The 23,175-nt window shown below is 43.3% G+C and overlaps 2 protein-coding genes and 1 long non-coding RNA gene across 4 annotated transcripts; 1 reads left to right on the plus strand and 2 right to left on the minus strand.

Moving 5' to 3' along the window:
* Positions 1 to 4,492: 4,492 nt before the first annotated feature.
* Positions 4,493 to 5,586, minus strand: LOC111835999 (uncharacterized). The gene is made up of 2 exons (XR_002836324.2): positions 5,476 to 5,586; positions 4,493 to 5,379 (listed from the first exon to the last, which is right to left on the minus strand). It is a non-coding gene; the product is annotated as an uncharacterized lncRNA (long non-coding RNA).
* Positions 5,587 to 9,457: 3,871 nt separating this feature from the next.
* On the minus strand, positions 9,458 to 11,325 carry LOC111835997 (colipase). Its single transcript, XM_023796866.1, has 3 exons — positions 11,224 to 11,325; positions 10,086 to 10,208; positions 9,458 to 9,664 (listed from the first exon to the last, which is right to left on the minus strand). Exons 1-3 carry the CDS (start codon positions 11,308 to 11,310, stop codon positions 9,527 to 9,529), a joined length of 348 nt encoding a protein of 115 aa, XP_023652634.1. The 5' UTR covers positions 11,311 to 11,325; the 3' UTR covers positions 9,458 to 9,526.
* Positions 11,326 to 13,619: 2,294 nt separating this feature from the next.
* Positions 13,620 to 22,816, plus strand: lhfpl5b (LHFPL tetraspan subfamily member 5b). 2 transcript variants are annotated; one of them, XM_023796865.1, is made up of 3 exons: positions 13,620 to 14,389; positions 17,590 to 17,826; positions 22,402 to 22,816. In XM_023796865.1, exons 1-3 carry the CDS (start codon positions 13,978 to 13,980, stop codon positions 22,410 to 22,412), a joined length of 660 nt encoding a protein of 219 aa, XP_023652633.1. In that variant the 5' UTR covers positions 13,620 to 13,977; the 3' UTR covers positions 22,413 to 22,816. The 2 variants fall into 2 exon arrangements, with proteins under 2 accessions (XP_023652633.1, XP_023652632.1); XM_023796864.2 differs by lacking the exon at positions 22,402 to 22,816 and having other exon boundaries at positions 17,590 to 18,002.
* Positions 22,817 to 23,175: the final 359 nt, after the last annotated feature.

A 23,175-nucleotide genomic window follows, 5' to 3' on the forward strand; every position in this document is an offset into this window, starting at 1 on the left:
CCATAGGATGGGATGTCAGTCCTCAAACATTATATTAGAATGAAAATGCAGGCAGTTTAGCCACCACAGAAATGCAGTCACTGTTTCTGCACCAAGTGAAATAACATATTGTACTATAGCGGTCCAGATACCTTACAGTACATAATTATATTCGTTAAGAATATATGGCATTCTGAATTCTCTCCCTTGGTTCTCACTGTAGCTTTTTAAAATTTATTTTGGTTCTTAACTAGGGTTGCCACCATCATCCTGTACAATACGGGACGTGGCATATTCCAATACAGGATTGTCCCGTATTATAAAGGACGAGTGGCAACCTTATTAACTTGAGATGATTTTCCATTCAGATCACAGAATGCAGGTTTCCTTGTCATTCCACATATAAATAAAATGACAGCTGGAGGTAAAGCATTCTGCAACAGAGCCCCTATATTGTGGAATGGTTTACCAGCCTATGTTCAGGATGTGGAATTGGTCTCAGTCTTTAGATTTCGACTCAAGACCAATTACTACAGTTAAGCTTACACCCAACCTAACACATAATACACCGTAACTATGGTTGCTGGAGCTGCTGTACATGCCATTTTTAATTATTGTGCTTGTCCATTAATGTGTCTATGCATGTTCTGATCCATCCATCCATGCTCTCTGCCTTACTTCCCACATATCCAGATAGTGCCCAGGGTGGGCACCTTCTTCCTTTGATCGTCCTGCAGGTCACAAACCCAGCTCCAGTATGATGTGTATTATGCAGGATGATATCTTTCAAGTCTTTGGCAGTTCTGGAAACATCATAAAACCAAGAGCTGAAACGTGAGTGTTACAGCTGTGCCTGGATGGACACCCCTGTGTGATGTGACATAACTGTGCATATCAGTTTCTTATTATTGCATTAGCCTGACTTTTTCTGGGGTTTGGATTTTGCTGCAGGAATCGCAGTGGATTTCCACTTGGGAAGGCAGAAAGATTCTCATGAGTTTCTACAGTACATAAATGTCTCTGTGCAAACCAGTATGTTGAATTGTACAAAGATATACACTTTGTACCTTATATGTTGATTGCACTTTCTGTACATTGTCTGCCTAAATAAGATGTCTTTTATATTGTATTTAATCTGTACTTTTTTGTTGTATTGTAATGTACTAGAGACACCAACTACCGCAAAATCCTTGTGTGTGCCACACATTTTGATTTTATACAGCATCAATGTCATCAACTCCATTGACTTATTGTGGCAGCCCTAGAAATGTTTGACCTGCAAAGCAGCCTGTAATACATTTGATCTTTTTGTGGATGTTGCTTTGCAAACAGAGGTAATTTGGAAACAGTAGAACACGTGTAACATTTGCTTGTTTTGAGTGAATAGAAAATAATAATAATAATGTTGTATTGGGCCAATCAGAAGATTTAAAATTCAACTAAGAAGCCAGAGAAACTAAATGCACAGGAATAACACACTAATTCACTATAATTAATGCAAAGCAAAAGAAATTATAATCTGGCTACCCAGGTAGTGGAAAAACGTATACAAATAAATCATCAGATCCCTTGAAATTATTTCAAAATTCCTCTCAAGTACTCTGTTGCAATGACTGGTAATTCAACCTCCTCACCACCTCTATGATAAAGATGTTCTGATCGCACTGTAAAATGGGATGGGATATGTATATGGTAAAATCCAAATGAATTTACAAAGGAGTTCTCTGCTTGCAGTTGTATAGATTAAATTTATTGGGATTCGGCTCGCCATCAATGTATCCACAGGGCTCTAGAGTGCGACCAATTTGGTCGCACGTGCGACCTAATTTCTCAATGGTGCGACTAAAAAAAATCAAAGGTTGCACCGGTGCGACCAGCCGTTCGAGGGGGAAAAAAAACGAAACTCCGTGACTCTTAAAGTCTCCCTGTTGTTCAACAACAGACACACATTAGGCCCATATCGTGGTCTAAACCAATCAGAGATAGTGAAGGGCGGATCCTGCCCCCCCCCTGATTGGCCGTGGTCCAGATATTCCTGTACGTGTGTGTACGTTTGAAAATGCATGTGATGCAGTCAGACAGAGAGAGGTGAGTAGCCCATCAGGTAAACAGTGGATGTAGTCGCGGATTATGAGAGAAGATGAAAAGAACGATTGACAGCTTTTTCGTTAAGAATGTTAAGTTTAGGGCCTGATCCGTCCGAAAAACATAACCAATGCTCTGACACGGAGCCATCAACCTCCCAAGTTATAGCAAGCCCTGGTCCGGAGACGGCATTAGATAATGAGCCACATACGATCGAGTCCGAGCCCACTGAAATTAAAAGGGGTAAAGTGTATACATTTCGAAAAGAGTGGCTTGACCAGTTTCCCTGGCTAAGATACAGTAAAGCCGATAATATAATGCACTGTATTTACTGTAAAGAGTGTGGGAAGACCATGGCCGGCAGTAGTGCATTTGTGACTGGTTCTAATACATTTAGAATTGAAACGCTGAAAAAGCACAATGCATCTATAAAACACATTACATGCCACGATAAATGCACTGCTCAAGTGTCCCCTCTCCCCGCTGCCTTTCAGCGGCAGGCAGCAGCAAACAGATCATCAGACGAGGCCGAGATGATAATTAAGTTTAACATTGCCTACAATATTGCAAAAGAACTTCCCTTCACTAAATTCAAGTCCGAAATAATTCTTATGAAGAAAAATGGCTTGAACGTAAACCCGACGTACAGCAATGATGTCGCGTGCGCCCAATTTATAGGAGTCATCGCAGATACATTGAAAAAAAAGACGTCTGTGCAAATTGCGAACAGTGCGTACATGGCATTCCTGATCGACGGAGACACAGATATCGCCACAAAGGAATGCGCCATTGTGTACGGTCGTATCTTGCGGAGAGGAAGACCGGTGAATATACTTATTGGACACATTGAGGTCGAGCATGCTCATGCCCAAGGTAAGCCATGTCATGTCATGGAGCCTATGTCAATAATATGCCTACCGTCTCGTTACTGCATTAACCATAATATTCTTATACTTAAAAATGAAAAAATAAAAATAAATAAATAGACTGCATTATAAACTCTTGATCTGGGTAGTAAATGATATTATCGTTTTTATTTGTTTAATTAGGAATTTATGCTGCCTCAAAGAAAGCATTTGCTGCTCTTGGGGACCAGTGCAGTAACTGGCTGGAGAAAATCATTGCTCTGGGTGCTGATGTTAATTTGGGCAGCAAAGGGGGTGTCATAGCACTTCTGCAGCAAGAGGCAGGTGACCACATTGTGCCTTTCCACTGTATGCCTCACAGGTAAGACTAGAAGATAAGGTATGACTGACACCCTAAAGTCACTGTGAGTTTTTTTCATTTAAATGTAGATGTATCTAAATTTAAAATTTGACTATCTTTTCAGATTGGAATTGGCAATGTTGTCAGTGCAGAGGGACAATCCACATTTTTTTTCTCGGAACATCCTGCACCTTGTACATATTATGCTGGTCCTCCCTGTCTCAGCTGCAGTTTGTGAGAGAGGGTTCTCTGCACAGAAGAGGATCAAATCAGACACTAGAGCATCCCTTCATTCAGACACAGTGGAAGATCTGATAAGAATCAGTGTAGAGGGGCCAAGTCTGGAAGATTTTGATGCTAGAGAGAGTGTGGTCAGCTGGTTTAGTCAAGGCCAAAGATCAAGAAGGCCAAACTACAGGAGTTGGCCATCCGAGGGGCATGTGACTGCAATGGAGGATAGTCCATAAGACATTGAGCCATGAGATGTTCAGTTTGAAGCCCTTAAAACACAATTTAGATTTTCTTTTTAGTTCATTTATCTTGAGATTTTTTAAGTTTAAATTTCAGCTCAGTAAAGCACTTTAAGCACCAACACTTTTTCAGTAAGTTACCTTTCTTGTAGAATTGTGCTTGCCTTCAAATAAAGAACTTTATATTGACCAGATTGTTAGTTAATCGTTTACAAGTCAATATTGCCTATATGGACAGCGATTTAACAAACAAACAAACAAATAAATAAATAAAGGTGAACTTGTAAAACTGCGGTGTTAAATGTGATGCGGTTGAAAATTTGGGTGCACCTAACTCTTGTGCTGGTGCACCTAAGAAAAAAAGTTAGGCGCACCAGTGCAACCAGTGCAAAAAGTTAGTCTAGAGCCCTGATCCAATATCTGATCCAATAGCCCTGATCCAACAAAATATAATAATATATAATAAGCCAAGTAGGTGTAAGAGGCACCGTTTCACAATACTAAATTAGAAATAAAATACATTCGTTTAAATACAAATATTAATTTGCTTCCATTACCTTATGTTATAACATTTCATACGTGTAACTGTCGCACTTCAATACATTACACATTTCTTCGCAGGCATAAAGTACGTTCACGGTAAAGTAATCAGAATCAGGGTTATTGGCCAAGTGTGTGTGTGTGGCACACAAAAGTAATTTGTTTTAGACAGTTGGTGTCTCTACAGTACATTACAAAACAATAGGACAAAATTATACATTCTAACTGACAAGGTTCTCATTTTATTTTACTTACTTCATATGTTAAACAATTCGTTCACATTAAAATAAACACCTCGTTTAATATTAGCATTTCGGCTAGTGATAACACAGCGATAAGCTTCGCGGTTACCGCGGGAGACTCCACATGTACTCTGTTGTAATCGCAGTCAACTTTACAAGAGCTCCAACATATAATAATACTGACCCAGCGGTTTCATATAAAGAAAAAACCTGATGTTTTTGTAACACTTTTATGTTTGTATACCACTGCAAGTAATGCTACAGGGCCAGATTTAGGTTCGATGAGAGCGGTCAATGTAAGTAGTCACTTTTGAATATTATACCCAGGTAAATCTACCCTTTCACGTATTACCCTTTTCAGGTAAAACACGGGAAATACTCCTTAGTTTACATAAACAAACAAAAAATCAAACATTGCACACCAACAATTATGGAAGTACAGGAATTCAGGCACTGTTTTTAAGAAAGTCCGAGTCCAAGTAAAAAAAAAAAAGGAATATCAGTTCAGTCCTCCAGATGAAATAAACATATATCCTACCGCACTGTTGAAGCTGTATCAACACAGTCCGACCTTGAGCATCGGTTTTTCTTCAGTAGAAAAAGAAAAGGTCGATGCAGATCCATGTACGCGATCCGTGGGTTTAGCTCGCCACCGTTTCCGTGAGTGGCTTGTACTGCTTCGCATCTCAAACGGTGGACACTGACCAAAAACCGTCGTAATCCAGTGCTAGTAATCCTTTGGGTTGCTAAAAATCTGTTTAGCGGGTTTCACTGTTTTTCCCGCAGTTCTTCTCCCCGTCCTGGACGCTTTATAAACGCCACCATGAGTCTTAAAGAGGAAGTTACCTTTTTTAGGTCTAAAAGGAAAAGTTTTTAGTAAAAAGCATACATATGTCATTTTAAAAGTTTAAAACTACATTTTAATATGGATAACGTTTTTACTCAATAAGTACTTTTTAAATGTGGGTTACATCATACTGCTGCTTTACTCAAACCAACTGCTCCGTTCTCTTCTCAGGACAGAAAAATGAGGTCGCACGCTCGAGCTGCACAGATTCCCCGCGCATTGCTCTGATTGGCTGAATCACTCCAAGTGTGAAGTTTATATGTGAAGTCAAATAAAAAGAAGCGATTAAAAGTATTTCCCATATGGCTCTCATTTCTTTGATTTGTTTAATACCTATATTTTTGTACAATATTGTCAAAGCGATTTAGGTAACAGAAATTTAATGTAATTCGTTAAACTAATTTAAATGTTCGCTTTTATCCATATTCCTAACCTGGATTACACATAGATCTGCATTGTGTTGTAGCAATCAAATACGTTGTATTGCATTGGAAGCAGAAATCATCCTCCCCTCTGACAGTCAGTAAATAGTAATCGAGATCTCTATTGACTTTATTGACTGGTCTTTGCATCAATCAAATCTGTATGATTTTGTGCAAAAATACAGCCTACTGTGAGCTTCACCAAAGCTCTCTTTCAGTTTGTTAAGCCTGAACAACTAAATGGAGAGAATGCCTACAAGTGTACCAAGTAAGAGGCAATTGTCCTTAATGGTGTTTGTCTTCTGTGGAGATGGGTCACCTTTTCGAATGCACAACTTTTGCAAGTACATCTAAAAAGTATTTCTGAAAACGTGGCATACAATCAAGATGGTGCTCCACGAAATGTGGAGGTTAATGTGAGCCCTGCTGTCAGGTACCCTCCGCTCCTGTACATGCGTCTATTTATGTCTAGGTCCCAGGGAGAGCCCTTGATTTACTGCCTGCACACCATGCTGGTTCACTAGGGATTCAGCTGCCATGCTGGACAATACTGCAGCTACATCAAGGTTAGTCTTGTGGGCTCCATCCATCTTTTACACTGGCTAGAGATGCTTTAGTATGAGCTCAGCATGAGCATGTGGTTGAACCCGGCTGGTTTGTTCCAGGCCAGCAGTGACCAGTGGTATCTCATGATTGACACTTTAGCCACTGTCAGCAACATCAGGAGCCAACAAGCCTATGTCCTGTTCTACATCAGGTGAGGTGCTTAGATGATGCTGTCAGACCCCAATGTGAGAACCTCCATCTTACATTCTGGGATGCCACATTCATTGCATGGTGCTGCAGATGACCAGACTGGAAGAAAGGAATGGAACACAACCGTTCTGGCTGAATGTGTGGCCAGTCCTCCCCATGCCAGAATCCATTACACTAGGTCAGGGGTGTCAAACTCCAGTCCTGGAGGGCCTGAGCCCTATGAAACTTATTTCTTTCTCTGTTACACCACAAATTATTCAACTAAATTATTGCAAGAGCCATGCAAGGAGGTGCAAGAAGATGAATCAGGTGTGTTAAATGAGGGGAAACCCAAAAATGTGCAGGACTCCCACCCTACAGGGCTGGAGTTTGACACCTCTGCACTAGGTCTATGTTGTCAACCATAACAAAAAGGTCATAATATCTAACCCTTGATATTTTCATCTGCAGGAAGGAAAATGCCTACTTAGCAAAGAGAGACTATACTGATGCAAGAGAATATTAAGGGCCATTACGGATGTGCATCATGTGAAATATGATTGTCACAAATGCAATTGAGGCACTTTATACTTTCCTTAAATATTTTCGCTAAGGTTTTGAGCATCTGTATAATCTGAAGAAGTGTAAACACATTATTTACTGTATTGTTAATGTGCCCTGCATGTCATACCCTTCTAGAGGCCAGGATATATCTGAGAGGAACTCCAACAGCAATTCCAGAGCTGTAAAAAGAAGAAGAGATGCAAGGTGGACTCACCATGCGAGAACCTCTCGAGCCTGAGCAGTGAGGAACATCACAATGATGATGAGGCACCGTGACAAAGAGCAGCAAGCTTGCAGCAAATTCCGAGAAGCACCACTGCAGCAATGACAATGAGACACGCCGCTTGCAGTGGCACCACGACAAAGAGCAGCCAACCTGCTGCAAACACAGAGGAGCACAACAGCAGCAATGACAACAAGGCAAGCCGCAACCACCAACACCATGATGAAGAGCAGCTGGCCTGCGGCAAATGCTGAGGAGCACCATGGCAGCAACGACGATGTGGCAAACCTCAAGCGGTGGCACCACGATGAAGAGCAGCCAACCTGTGGCATAGACCGAGGAGCACCATGGCAGCAACAACAACGTGGAAAGCTACAAGAGACAGCACCGTGATGAGGAGCACTATGGCAGCTAAGACAATGAACTGTCGCAGTGAGCTTGCAGCCTTTGGCAAACGCTGAGGAGTATTGCGATAGCGAAGACGACAAACCATGACAGGGAGCAGCCAGCCTGCAGCAAATGCTGAGGAGCACCACGGCAGCAATGACGACGAGGCAAGCCACAAGCACCGACACAGTGACAAAGAGCAGCCAGCCTGCCGTAAACGCTGCCAGACCGATAACGGCAAGTACACCCACATTAGCTCCACATCCACACAGATGAATAAGCTGGTGAGTATGGTGGAGAAGACAGGCAGGTAATCACACCTCAGTGAACAGCTTCCACTGGTGAAATAGATAGCATGTGTGTATGATGGTCAGGTCATGCTGGGAAGCATGCGCTGATGCAGCGCGTTGCCACACCCACCACGCAGCAAAACTCCTCGGGATCCCAGCCTGCGATCCCCCAGGCAGATACACGGTTCAGTCCCACCCTCCGGAAATGGCTATCCATCTGCCCCAGCCAGGTGTTACGTGGGCGTCCCCTTGGTCTGGTCCAGCCACTTGGGTCCTTAGCAATGAGGATCCTGCAAGCTAGATCACCCTCAGGGAAATGTATTACATGACCGTAGTACTGTAACTAGGGATGGCACGGTTCATGAAAAAAAACCGAACCGTTCGGTTCGCTTGTCTCGGTTCGGAGCATGCATGCGTCTCACGGTTCGACGGTTCATGACATGCGCAATGTAGCCTCGTGCCCCGTATGTGACGTCAGTGTGTTTCCCTTTTCGCGTGAAAGAATAGGCTATATGCACAGAACGGTGTGACATAGTTCCGGTAAAAGTTCAGCCAGCTAAGTAATTTCCGGTAGCCTTTCGTTTGCTGCGTTTAGCTCGTGTTTTCGGCGTTACCACCCTGTCTCTGAAGAAAACGTTTAAATTTCAGCCAACCAATAACACAACATCTGAACACTGTTGTGCACCTTTGTTGTGTGACTTTATTTAATGTGCGGTTAGGCACTTTGTTAAAGAAAATTAAGTTATCTGTGACAAAGCACTCCAGTGAGTGTCATGCCTCGATCGTCCGCTCTTTCCGTGTGCCACGCCCCCTCGTTAACCCTGTGTAGAATCCCCGTGTGATCAGCTGTTTCTGGTTGTTGTCATTAGTCCTCTGTATTAAGTCTGCATTTCAGTTTGTTTCCCCAGTCTGGTCATTGTATTGTCCCTCTGCGTTTTGGCTGCCTTACCTGTAATTAAACCCTGTATTCCCCAATACTCTGACATCTGCGTCTTTGTCTCCGTTCTGTCCCTGCTCTGTACGACGATGCACGATGCTATCACAGCGAATGCGAGGCTGAGAGTGAAGCGTTACCCTTTGTTTCCGCTGAGAGACGTGCTGCGTGACTCATTTTCCTGCGCATACAAGTTATCTTAGGTCGGCGTTCACGGTTCGACTTCTGAGATTCAGATCGAGTTCTGGGTCTTTTTTTTCCGAACTGGTTGGTTCGAATTTTAAGAAATTCGAGTTTTAATGAGTTTGAGTACCGAGGTACCACTGTATTTCAACTTAACTTATAACTTAAAGAAAAACAGAGAAAAATCCCTGTGAGCGCTTAATTTGCTGCTACATACCTTATTACCTAGTATGGACAGACTTTACAGGGCATTTGAAACAACAACAAAAAAACTGAATTGTATAGATTATATTTTCTTAGTGTATTTGGAGCTCCATATTAATGGCATCAAAAATATTCTCACTAAGGAATGCAATTCACAGGGCAGTGTGACTTTATTGTCATCCAAAAGAGCAGCCTGTATGCATGATCATCCTTCCTTAGTCACCAGCCTGCTTGCCATTGGGGTCAACACAGATTCCAAAGTTGGTGTTGGTGATGGAGCCTCCAATGGTGATGTCACTGTCACATTTGAGGCCACTCTCACAGGTGCAGTGGTAGTAGGTGCCATAAAGAGTCTGTGGAGGGAGGGGCGGCAGTCATGTCTGTCTCCATCTGTATCATAAGTTACTGACATACAAGCTGCCACCACCACCGGGTTGGTATAAACTAGCATATCAGATTGCAATTTGTCCACAAGGGGGCGCTAACTTAATCTTTCCCTGTTTTATGAGCAATACAGCAGCAGCATTCATCACACACATTATCCTATATGTACATGTTTCCATTACTGCGTCCACGCCTACCACTACTATTAATGATACTGTGTGCTACCACAGTCTTAACTAAAACAGGAAGGATGCATTTTGTGGGAATTAACACAAAGTAAAGAAAAAATCAAAAGAGAAAACTCTTAAACATATGGGCATGCAGAGTACAGTCATCTGTTATCTAATATAAATGCCCTGCAGACTGGGGGCGCCAGGCACCTTGTCGTACCTTTGGGGAGCATTCTTGATTCTCTTTAGCCTGTGGAGCACATCGAGCCAGACTTAGTCCATTCTTTCGGTGGCAGCAGGAGCTCTTGCACTGAAGGCTGTTTAGACAGAGCTCACCGATGTCCTGAGAAGGGCACAAACCGCACAGAAATCACACGAAAACCTCCACATGCGCATACATCACATAATTGCACAACCCGCACAGAAATCCCATGACCACTCATACATGCACATGCCTCACATAAGGGCATGAACCATGCAGAAATCCCATGGTCAGCTGCACATTCGCAAATATCACATACTGTAAAGGCACAGACCACGCAGAAATCACACGGAACCCCACATATGTGCATGCATCACATAAGGGCATGGACCACGCAGAAATCACATGGACGCTCACACATGTGCATACATCACATAAGGGCACGAACCGTGCAAAAATCACACGGACGCCCACACATGCGCAAATATCACATTAGGGCACGGACCATGCAGAAATCACACGAAAAATCCTACCCACATGCGCATACATCACATAATGGCATGACCGATGCAGAAATGTGCATGCATCAAATAAGGGCAAAGACCTTGCAGAAATCGCACAGACACCTGCACATGTGCAAATATCACATACTGTAAAGGCACAGACCACGCAGAAATCACATGGAAACCCACATATGTGCATGCATCAAATAAGAGCACAGACCACACAGAAATCGCACGGATGGCCGCACATGCGCATACATCACATAAGGGCACGGACCACGCAGAAATTGCACGGACACCTACACATGCACAAACATCACATACGCAAGGATAAATATAAAGACAAACAATGAGAGAAATGCTTAAATTAGTCTCTGTAGAAGGAAAATCTGCCTTTTCTATCACTACTATCAGAATGCAACAGTAAATTAGTAAAGCCAGAAATGTGATGAGTTCCATGAATATTGTTCCCAAACTCGTTAAAGACAAAGCAAATAAACGTCCAGCTTCGTTTACGGTGCTTGAATGCCGCTTCCAATGTTATGCCTAAAAGGCAGCCTATACAGTAGGGTTCCACTTCTGCTTGAGCTCTGTGAGCTACAGCTAAGGAGAATCAGGACCAGGAAATCCAAGAGAGCAGTTGGAACACCCACCAGATTAATGATCAGGCCCTTCTCCTGTGCTGGGGCTGCCAGAGCCACAGCCAGCATGCACACCACCAGTAGAGCCACGGCCTTCATGGTGCCTTCTGTCCAGGCTATGCAGCCACAGGACAGACGTGTGTATATATACACATACCACACCCCCGGAAGTTGCACTCTGTTGGAAAACTGCCCTATCGCCCTGATTCTCTCATCGGCTACACCTGGCTGGTTCACAGCCGAATCAAAGTTAACACATTTTCAGGAAGACATGAGGCTTCTCTTTTGACTGTGGATGTCCTCCTCTTCAAACTCAGGAAAAATAATGAACTTCTTTTACATTGTTTTATATTTTATATCGACCAATTAACTGCTAACACACTAAAAATCAATTCACAACCTCTGTTTAAGATCAAAATGTTTCTAGTTCTAATCAATAAAGGTGATGATCTCCTTTGGAAATTCAGGCATGAAAAATTAAAAGCATTTAGATATTTGACTTCATGAGATCTGGAGCGATGGCTCGCTGTATACCGCTGTGGTGTTGCACCTCCAGGATTAGTAGATTGATTTCTACACTCAGGTCTGTTTGCGTGGAGTTTGCATTTGTAAGCTGGGGTTTCCTGTGTAAGCTGTTCTCTCTAAACTGCCTATTGTGCTATGGTGAATGTGGGGGACAGTTATCATTATCACCATGCACCGAATAATTTGTTATAGATAAATGGATTTCATAAGTCATGGATAAGAACCACCAGATAACCTTTAAAACCTATTTAATTTGAGTATATGCTAAAGTTCTTTAAGGAAACAGTTACACTCATCCATCATCTAACCACTTAGTTACAGACCCCATGAAAATATGAACAAGATCATTCTTCTCTGAAACTGAAAATCATTCACACAGCCAAAGGCAGCAATGGCTTGTTTTCATTTATACTATGGAGGAGTGAGAAATAACGTTTAAAAAGTTGCTTGAAGTTGTTTCAATAACAGTCATTTCAGGGCAACAGTTGCTCAGCGTTTCCTTGGGTGTCTGAACACGATCCTTCTGATTAGTTAGAATAACAGCCTTGGGGATCAAGGTTTTGGTCATCATTCTATATCCAAGGTAGACTTACCATTAATCATTTACTCCTCAACACCTCCTGCTGGCAAAAGAGTCAGCCAAAGTACATTAAATGCCTGAAGGCACTTCCTTTAGGGGAGCTGTGTTGTTCAAATAGTTTATTTTTAACTATCCCCAATTGCAAAACTGAGTGCTACAGTCGGTCTTTTTTACCCACTGCCATACAACTGTATAATGTAACCTCCTCTAACAGCACTAGTTTTTCGAATGGACACTGAATGTACGTATGCCCTTTTCCCGACAGCTATTTTAAACTGCGTTTATCATAGCAGTACATTCTGCCATACAAAGGCAAAAGAAAATATTGCGTATTTTATCAAATTTGAGTTATAGCCAAAATCAGGGTTCTTGGGTTCTGTTTTATCTCGTGACAAATCATCTTAGTTGAACTGTGCTTGGTTTTGAAAAAACAAAGTCTGAAAATTAGTAACCACACATCCAGACTAAAACCAAGACACAGCACCCTTTTCCGAGTCTCCGTGTCAGTGTAGTTACTGTCAGCGTAGTTGCTCATTTTGCCTTTGTAGGGCAGTTTTCTTTTGCATAGTTCTGATTCTTTAAATTGGTTATGTTTAGGTCTATTTTATTACTGATTTCTTTTACATATTTATGTCATTTTTGTTTACATTTTCCTTTGTTGTAATTATTCTGTTTTTGTACAATTGGACAAAAAAACTTCCAACAGGAATTAATGAACTTGTTTTATCTCTTCGCAATAATGATGGAAATAATTAAAATTGAGATATTTCCTCATTAATTATTTCATATGATACTGACAGCTTTCTCATTACTTCATTGCTGATATTACCTTTTCAGTTTTAGTGTTTACTGCCCATAAAGGAATGTAAAAATTACGTATATTGTTTTCGTCTGTGTAAAATACACTAAGATACCAGTGACGATAATCCGCTTTATTAATAATAACTATGGGCAAAAGTAAATCATAACCTCAGATTAACATCCTTAGAGCAGTGTATATGGATCATTTAGTAATATCAATTAGACAATTAACTTTTTCCTCATGCGAAAGAGAATTTTGGTATTTATAGAAACGTCAGCTTTCAAATTCCCCGGGGCAAAACTGTAGTAAATATACATAAATAAACGCTTCTCTCGGATTTTGTAGCCCACATTGAACCTCTTGGTCTGACAGCCCAGCAGCAACACGTGGAGCCCACGAACTTCCCCAGGCACCACCCAGGAAAGCCGCGTCGATGCGAACGTCAGAGCCCTGTAACGGAGCTGACCGGGGTCCTGAACGCATTCCGGCCATCGGCGCAGCCCGCCAGTCAGACAGAAGCCAAGGAGGCCTTGACACTGAACTACGCACGCAATGCCAAACTTATTAGACAAGGTGTTGCCAGCGTTTTAGAACATATAAAGTAGCATTAAGGAAGAACACTGCAAATGATAATTCAAAACAGCGGCAAAAAGTGGCACCTGGCTTTACTGATTAGGGTGAAGACAATTTAGCGATAACGATTCAGTTTAATCATTTTCACGGGACAGTTTAGGAAAGCAGAAGACTCGAGGCGGTAAATATATCGCAACCCACTAACCTCCCAGCGCACTTGTCCTATGCTCTGATTCCTCTCCTTGCGTCAGTGATCTCTTAGTATCCACATTAATAACCTGCTAACATGGAGAAAATGTTACCGGCGCAGGAAGCTGCCAAAATCTACCACACAAACTATGTGAGGAATGCAAGGGCAATCGGCGTGATGTGGGCGGTGTTCACCATCTGCTTTTCCATCATCACGGTGGTGGTGTTCATCCAGCCTTACTGGATCGGGGACAGCGTGAACACGCCTCAAGCGGGCTATTTCGGCCTTTTCCACTACTGTATCGGCAATGCCCTGACCTCCGAGCTGACCTGCAAAGGAAGCGCCCTGGACTTCAACTCCATACCTTCTCCAGCATTTAGGACATCGATGTTTTTCGTGGGTGTCTCCACGCTGCTGGTGGTCGGCTCCATGGTCTGCTTCGGACTCTTCTTCTTCTGCAACAGCGGAAGCGTGTACAAGATCTGTGCGTGGATGCAGCTGGCGTCAGGTACCGGTTCACTTTGATAAAACTCCACTCAAGTGAGTAATCAGATTGTGCTTGATAGCATGGAGGTAGATTTTATGCGCGCCATTTTATCGGGTTAAATGTACGCATGTTGATAGACGTGAACGTAAAGTTACTGCATTTAGTCCATCCATCCATTTTCTGAAAACGCTTGTCCTATTCAGGGTCGGGGAGGGGGGTGTATACTCACACACCATTCACTCACACACTATCTACTGTATGTTGTCTCACAGATAAATACTTAATGGATCCAAGTTATCACAGAAAGTGATATTAACCATCCTTTCCTACACAGCAGATGTGTAATATGTCACAGCACAGGTAGCCTGCGTAAATTCCTAGTTCTGAAGATGATACTGAGCTATGAAATATTCACTCGTTGTTATTTAAAATAGTCACACGTTAGGAGTTAGGAAACGTTTTAGCGATTCGCTCTGCATGTAGGCTAATTGAAGAACGAATTGCCAAAATTCACTCAATCCCCTTCGTAAGTTTCGGAAATTTAAATTCTTCGTTGGATTACATTAGGAGTGAGTAACATATATTGTAACATATGATGACGTTAGAACATTGGCAGTCTCATATCACAAACAACAAAAAAGGACAGAATGTCGGAAATTTGTTCTTCAATTAGGAGCCTCATTAAATGAAACTGTACGATCACCTGTATATAACTTACACTCAGAGTGACGACGTCCTGGTGTTCTGCACCAGTTAGCTTATGAAATGCATTATTTTCTGGGCACTTGTAAAAAAAGAGATGTTACCTTACAAATATATAAATAAAATACAATATATTTTAGATTAACTGAGTTTCTGTGGTTCGGTATATTTGCCATATGTTCCAGAAAGAAGTCATTTTTAGTGTAAACACAGCTTATGGTTTATAATTGTGTATATTCATTGCTGACTATTTATTAATACTTGGGGATTTGGTCTTTTACCCAAAAGACAGCAGGTGCACTAACATGTTCCATGTTGAAAACAGCGATTTTCCGATAAGATTCTTGGACATCCCCACATCAGTACAGCTGCATGAATCTCACATCCTGGCTGGGAGGCAGTGCACCTGTGCCTTGTGTGTAGAGTTTTTGGCTTGTGGCCTACGTTTGGTATATATGTGTAGTGGGGGTTCAACACACAGATGGGCCATTTCTCACAAGACGTGGCTGCTTACCGGTGTCTCAGGCGGCACAGCATGCACATTCACACGGTTAATGTACGATTGGTCATATAAACATTTCCCTCATGATTTGCTTGATCTTTCTATTTTCTTCTGCACCTATAAAACAGCTTGTTGAACAACCAAATTTCAACATTTGAGATCATAAAAAGGCATAACATGAAATTGCATAGAACAGTTCAGTTTTTACTATATTCATCATTAACAATGCACTGCATTTATGACAGATTTTGCTTACTGCTGTTATTGCGACTCATAGTACTTCCCGCTTTATTGAACTGCTTCCTTGGGTCATGGGTTAGAGGAAGCATCTCAAGAATGAGAAGGAGAGTTCATACTCACTCATTTTATTTAATGAATTTATTGAGAATTTTGTTTTTCACGTTTTACTTGTCACTGGTGTTATGCATTGTAAGGGCTGGGTAATTGAGTTTTTGTCAAAATTATCCAATCATCCAAATCTTTTATATAATTGATTTTAAATAGCTGTGGAAAGTCACCTTATCCCCAAAGGGGCAGAAAAAATCTACCATCAGGATGACACCAGTGCTACAAAACTTCTGTGACTGATGTTAATGTCATGAATTATCAGAATAATTAAAAGGCTAATTAACATGGAAATAAGATCTTTCATCTGTTAATTCTGCTGTTTTGTGAAATAAAATAAAATGACATTCTGCCATTGGTCTTGTAGTTGAGTTATGTCAAGGTGCTTGTTGATTAAATATTGTCTGACTGATAGTATCTTACTTACTATTTAACTACATGTAATTAAATAGACACATTGAAATATAAACTGAAAATAAACAAATTCATGACAAAATTAAGGCATCTTGATGTGATGACACCAGTGACCAAGATTTTGTGCTTTAAATAAAATACATTAAAAATACTTGGAATTGAGCTCTTAATTTTGCATGTATGATAAAAGGACATGCAAATAGGCATAGTAATGTAGTTTACTTCTGGGATTAATGAAACTGATTTTTCAAAATTGATCCACCTCAGTTCCCACTCCAGGTGTTGAATGATCACCTGCTATCCTCAGGAAGTGCATTGTGGACCTTCTTCTGTTACCGGGAGGCCGTTGCCCTGAAATGCGTAACCTCTCCTTACACTGCAGCCAAACTTACGGGGGAAATGACTAAAAAAGGTGTTGGCCATCAACAAATACAAATATATTTCATAGTGTTACATTTCATCAATATTTTACTGAAACCTTGTGAATTTTGGACTTATTTAAAATGCATTATGCTGTTCGGCCACTACAATGGGTGGAAGATTTCTGTCAAGGGTTCATTCTAAAAGCATCATTTGTAAAAATAAGCATTTTATTAGCAGACAGCTGTAGTTCACGAACAGTTGTTTTAAATCTTAAGGATTTTCCATAGCCTTTCTCTGTTTATGCAGTGGAGTCATTACTGAAGTGATTTTTTTTAACTTGAATCTACAACTTTATTGTACAAGTGCCTTTGGAATTACATCATTGACGATTGTGCCTGACTGACGCAGCCACATTTCAGGCCTGGGTGTGGATTTGTTAGAGTGTCTGTATCTCGTGAGTCTGATACTCCAGGATAATGAGGCTATTCTCGCTGGCAAAGCTCTGTTACGCTCACACCTTAGAGACGTGGAGATCATGTATCTGCCACTGATCAGACACCTTTCAGAGTCATTATGTAAAGAGGCTGTAAGGCTGCGTAATAATGACCAGGTAATACGTGAATCTGGGGTAGGGGAGGGGGCTGATTTGCACGAGACATCAGGGGAAAACTGACATAATGGCAAAGGTACTCATTACATTTGAAAAGCCAGCGACAAGCTGTTTTACTATTTTCATGTTTTTCTCTTGTGAAAATAATGAAATTAGAAAGATTTAGTTAATTAGTGTGGTTGGGCCTAAACGTTCTGACCAGCCTTTGTTTGGCACCCACCTCAGAACCTTCAATTAGCAAATGGGATTTTACTCCCCCTCCCTCCCATGCACTCCCTCCTACAGCTGTCTGCATGGTGATTGGCTGCATGATCTACCCCGACGGCTGGGATTCAGACGAAGTGAAGCGCATGTGCGGCCAGCGGACGGGCAAGTACACGCTGGGCAACTGCACTGTGCGCTGGGCATACATCCTGGCCATCATCAGCATTCTGGACGCTCTCATCCTCTCCTTCCTTGCCTTTGTGCTGGGAAATCGCCAAGACAACCTGCTGCCAGAGGACTTCCAGGCGGGTGGCGCAGGTAAGAGTAGAGCTGGTTAATGATAGCGCCCCCAAGAAGGCATCTGTAACGGCACCTAATAGCTGTGTACACTCAAGGGAGTTTCACTTAGAAAAAAATCTTCTGAAGGCAGACAAAAAAATGATTGGTTCAGAGAGATAACCAATCAGATTATAGAGGAGGAGGATCCAAGCAACTAGAGGTGGAGGGTCCAATCTGATGTCTTGGTCCTGCCGCCTCTAGTTGTTTGGACCCTCCTCCTCTACAATCATTTTTCATTCTGCTCTCAGGACATTTTTGTGTAACGAAACTTCTACAAGCATAAATTACATGGTGTAAAGAATGGAAGGACAATGCACGTTAGAAATAGGCCATTATTCTACCTGCTACCAACACCCATCCCTGCATTTATGTCCAAAGAAGTTGAGTAACAAACACGTGAAGGGAAGCCACCTTGAAAAGCGCTATAAGATCCTCCAAAAGAGAAGGGCAGGCCAAATGGTCTGTTAATGGGTCTATTATTACTCTGGCAAGGTGACTGACTGCAGAAGAGACAGTTTCACCAAACTGAACTACTAGACTACAAAGGTGTCAGAGGAGCAAAGCGAAGCTACAAATTACGAAAAGAGGAGCACTTCAACAGCTCAGACTCCCACCGCATACGGGAAGGCATAAAGTCCATCACACACTACAAAGGCAACAGCAGCAGCATATCAAACACAGTTAACCCAGCTCTCCCTGACAGACTGAACCAATTTTCTGCACAGTTTGACAGAGCCAACAACCAGCTACCACTGGATGAAGCACCATCAACTGCTCTAATGCTGCAACCACACGAGGTGAGAAGGACCCTAAGCCACATCAACCCCAACAAAGTCGCTGGCCTGTATAGTGTTTCTGGGCGGGTCCTGAAGCACTGGAAGCAGTGTTCACCAGCCTGTTCAACCTGTCTCAAGACCACTAACCTCATCCCAGTTCTAAAACAGGCAGCAGCCAGGTCCCTGAGCGTCTATCATGCAGTAGCACTGAACCCCATAATAATGAAATGCTTTGAAATACTGGTCTTAACCCACATGAGGAAAAACATCCCACCTTCTCTGGACCAACACCAGTTTGTCTACAGGGCAAACAGGTCTGCTGGGGGTGCTGTCTCGCTGGCCCTTCACACTGCCCTGTCGCATCTGGAACAGAGAGACGGCTATGTACGGATGTTGTTCATTGACTACAGATCCGCCTTCAATACCATCACCCCAAAAAAGATGGCTAACAAACTGATTGACCTGGGCCTCAACACTCAGGCAGCACCTCTGAGAACAGGGAGGACCTCTGGTGCATCATCACATACTGCATCACAGCATGGTACCCAGGGAGCACCTCTGAGAACAGGAAGGCCCTCTGGTGCATCATCACATACTGCATCACAGCATGGTACCCAGGGAGCACCTCTGAGAACAGGAAGGCCCTCTGGTGCATCATCACATACTGCATCACAGCATGGTACCCAGGGAGCATCTCTGAGAACAGGAAGGCCCTCTGGTGCATCATCACATACTGCATCACAGCATGGTACCCAGGGAGCACCTCTGAGAACAGGAAGGCCCTCTGGTGCATCATCACATACTGCATCACAGCATGGTACCCAGGGAGCACCTCTGAGAACAGGAAAGCCCTCTGGTGCATCATCACATACTGTATCACAGCATGGTACCCAGGGAGCACCTCTGAGAACAGGAAGGCCCTCTGGTGCATCATCACATACTGCATCACAGCATGGTACTCAGGAAGCACTTCTGAGAACAGGAAGGCCCTCTGGTGCATCATCACATACTGCATCACAGCATGGTACCCAGGGAGCATCTCTGAGAACAGGAAAGCCCTCCAGCACCTTATCAAAACAACCCAGAGGATCACAGGCTCACAGCTTCCTACCCTTCCTAACTCTTCAGAACTGCCTGTAGCTGCAAAGCCAGGAACATCTGCAGTAATCCAGTCCACCCAGGACACAACTTCTTCACACTTCTGCCATTCAACAAGCCATACAGAGCCTTGTACGCTCACACTGCAAGACTGCAGAACAGCTTCTACCCCCAAGCTGTCACACTGCTAAACACACTGGGACCTTCCTCCCACTCACTCTGCAAGACTGCAGAACAGCTTCTACCCCCAAGCTGTCACACTGCTAAACACACTGGGGCCTTCCTCCCATTCACTCTGCAAGACTGCAGAACAGCTTCTACCCCCAAGCTGTCACACTGCTAAACACACTGGGGCCTTCCTCCCATTCACTCTGCAAGACTGCAGAACAGCTTCTACCCCCAAGCTGTCACACTGCTAAACACACTGGGGCCTTCCTCCCATTCACTCTGCAAGACTGCAGAACAGCTTCTACCCCCAAGCTGTCACACTGCTAAACACACTGGGGCCTTCCTCCCATTCACTCTGCAAGACTGCAGAACAGCTTCTACCCCCAAGCTGTCACACTGCTAAACACACTGGGACCTTCCTCCCACTCACTCTGCAAGACTGCAGAACAGCTTCTACCCCCCAAGCTGTCACACTGCTAAACACACTGGGACCTTCCTCCCACTCACTCTGCAAGACTGCAGAACAGCTTCTACCCCCAAGCTGTCACACTGCTAAACACACTGGAACCTTCCTCCCACTCACTCTGCAAGACTGCAGAACAGCTTCTACCCCCAAGCTGTCACACTGCTAAACACACTGGGACCTTCCTCCCACTCACTCTGCAAGACTGCAGAACAGCTTCTACCCCCCAAGCTGTCAAACTGCTAAACACACTGGGACCTTTCTCCCACTCACTCTGCAAGACCGCAGAACAGCTTCTACCCCCAAGCTGTCACACTGCTAAACACACTGCGATCTTCCTCCCACTCACTCTGCAAGACTGCAGAACAGCTTCTACCCCCAAGCTGTCACACTGCTAAACACACTGGGACCTTCCTCCCACTCACTCTGCAAGACTGCAGAACAGCTTCTACCCCCAAGCTGTCACACTGCTAAACACACTGGGACCTTCCTCCCACTCACTCTGCAAGACTGCAGAACAGCTTCTACCCCCAAGCTGTCACACTGCTAAACACACTGGGACCTTCCTCCCACTCACTCTGCAAGACTGCAGAACAGCTTCTACCCCCAAGCTGTCACACTGCTAAACACACTGGGACCTTCCTCCCACTCACTCTGCAAGAATGCAGAACAGCTTCTACCCCCCCAAGCTGTCAAACTGCTAAACACACTGGGACCTTCCTCCCACTCACTCTGCAAGACTGCAGAACAGCTTCTACCCCAAGCTCTCACACTGCTAAACACACTGGGACCTTCCTCCCACTCACTCTGCAAGACTGCAGAACAGCTTCTACCCCCAAGCTGTCACACTGCTAAACACACTGGGACCTTCCTCCCACTCACTCTGCAAGACTGCAGAACAGTTTCTACCCCCCCAAGCTGTCAAACTGCTAAACACACTGGGACTTTCCTCCCACTCACTCTGCAAGACTGCAGAACAGCTTCTACCCCCAAGCTGTCACACTGCTAAACACACTGGGACCTTCCTCCCACTCACTCTGCAAGACTGCAGAACAGCTTCTACCCCCAAGCTGTCACACTGCTAAACACACTGGGACCTTCCTCCCACTCACTCTGCAAGACTGCAGAACAGCTTCTACCCCCAAGCTGTCACACTGCTAAACACACTGGGACCTTCCTCCCACTCACTCTGCAAGACTGCAGAAGAGCTTCTACCCCCCAAGCTGTCACACTGCTAAACACACTGGGACCTTCCTCCCACTCACTCTGCAAGACTGCAGAACAGCTTATACCCCCCAAGCTGTCACACTGCTAAACACACTGGGACCTTCCTCCCACTCACTCTTCAAGACTGCATAACAGCTTCTACCCCCAAGCTGTCACGCTGCTAAACACACTGGGAGCTTCCTCCCACTCACTCTGCAAGACTGCAGAACAGTTTTTACCCCCCAAGCTGTCACACTGCTAAACACACTGGGACCTTCCTCCCACTCACCGCAGCACCAGACTGAACTGTACTGTGACTTATCCACACCACACATATCACACACTACACATGCAGAAACATGCACCTTAACTGTTTTGGGTTCCACCCATGTTTACTTTCAGACAACGTGACTATCTCACTTTTTTCTATACTTCAACTGTATACCATGTAATCCTTTATACTGTGCAATATCACTGTTCTTGACCATTTCCTGCACTCTCAGCTGAGGTTTTCCGAAGTGATATATTTCTCAGTGCAATATATTTATCTTACATGCAGTAATTAATGTGCAATATTCCTCCAATACTTTAATACTGTGTACTGTTATCGCTATATGTTACTTATTTAATGCTATATATCTTTTTTCCTCCTTAATTTTCCTTTAACTTGTATGGTCTTTACTGAGGCTTCTTTAGAAGGATCCAAACATTATCTCATCTTATCTTATCGTATCTTATCTTGTCATCTTTTATAGGGTTGCACCCATATTCTTTCAGGTGGCTGCACTGTGCTTTGGGAAGGCTGAGAGAGCAGGCCCTAAAAGTGTCCCTGTTGCTTTTCAGAAAAACCCTGAGCTGGAAGAGGGAGGAGCAGAAGAGCCACAAGCAGGAGGCTTCCCTCCCAGAACAGCAGCAGAAGCCCTGCTCTGATGGTGCTGCTCCTTATCTCAATGCAAGCGATGGACAGAGTCCAGAAGAGGGTCATTACCTAGGGTCATGACTAATGGGAGGTATTATGGTCTTGTACTGGACTTCTCTAGGAGAGCTGTTCTATCCATTTGAATGTGAAAACATAAATAGTGGTTTGTGGCATCTTATTAGCTAAACTTATGCCTTGTTTAACTCTTGACAGTAGTATGCTTATAATATGCTATTTGCCTCACTTGTACATCGCTTTGAACAAAAGGTACCTGCTAAATAAGTAAATGTAATGCAAATGTAGCAAGATGCACCAAAATAAAATGAATTGTGTTTTGAACCACGTGATCATGTTTGAATTGCACTCCTAAGTGATGTTACAGAAACACAGTATTTGGGTGTTTGGTGCGAGGTGTAGAGGATGACAGTGTATGTTTACCTGCTCCTTTTGAGTTGAAACCTGATTTTTTTGTGGAAACTTTGTATCAGTGTATAAGCAGAATCAACCAATAACTTGTTACTACAGCAACCCTACATATCTACAAGTGGTACATTACACGATCTACCAAGGATAGCAGACACTGCTGACAACAGCAAACCATCCGCGGACCCCATATATACATGATTTTCATATACATGTGGTACTTGATAAATCATGCACAGAAAAATATCAGGTTAGATCAGGTCAGGTCGGAGGGC

The sequence above is a fragment of the Paramormyrops kingsleyae genome, chromosome 6 (genome assembly GCF_048594095.1).
Source record: "Paramormyrops kingsleyae isolate MSU_618 chromosome 6, PKINGS_0.4, whole genome shotgun sequence".
Lineage (NCBI taxonomy): Eukaryota > Metazoa > Chordata > Actinopteri > Osteoglossiformes > Mormyridae > Paramormyrops > Paramormyrops kingsleyae.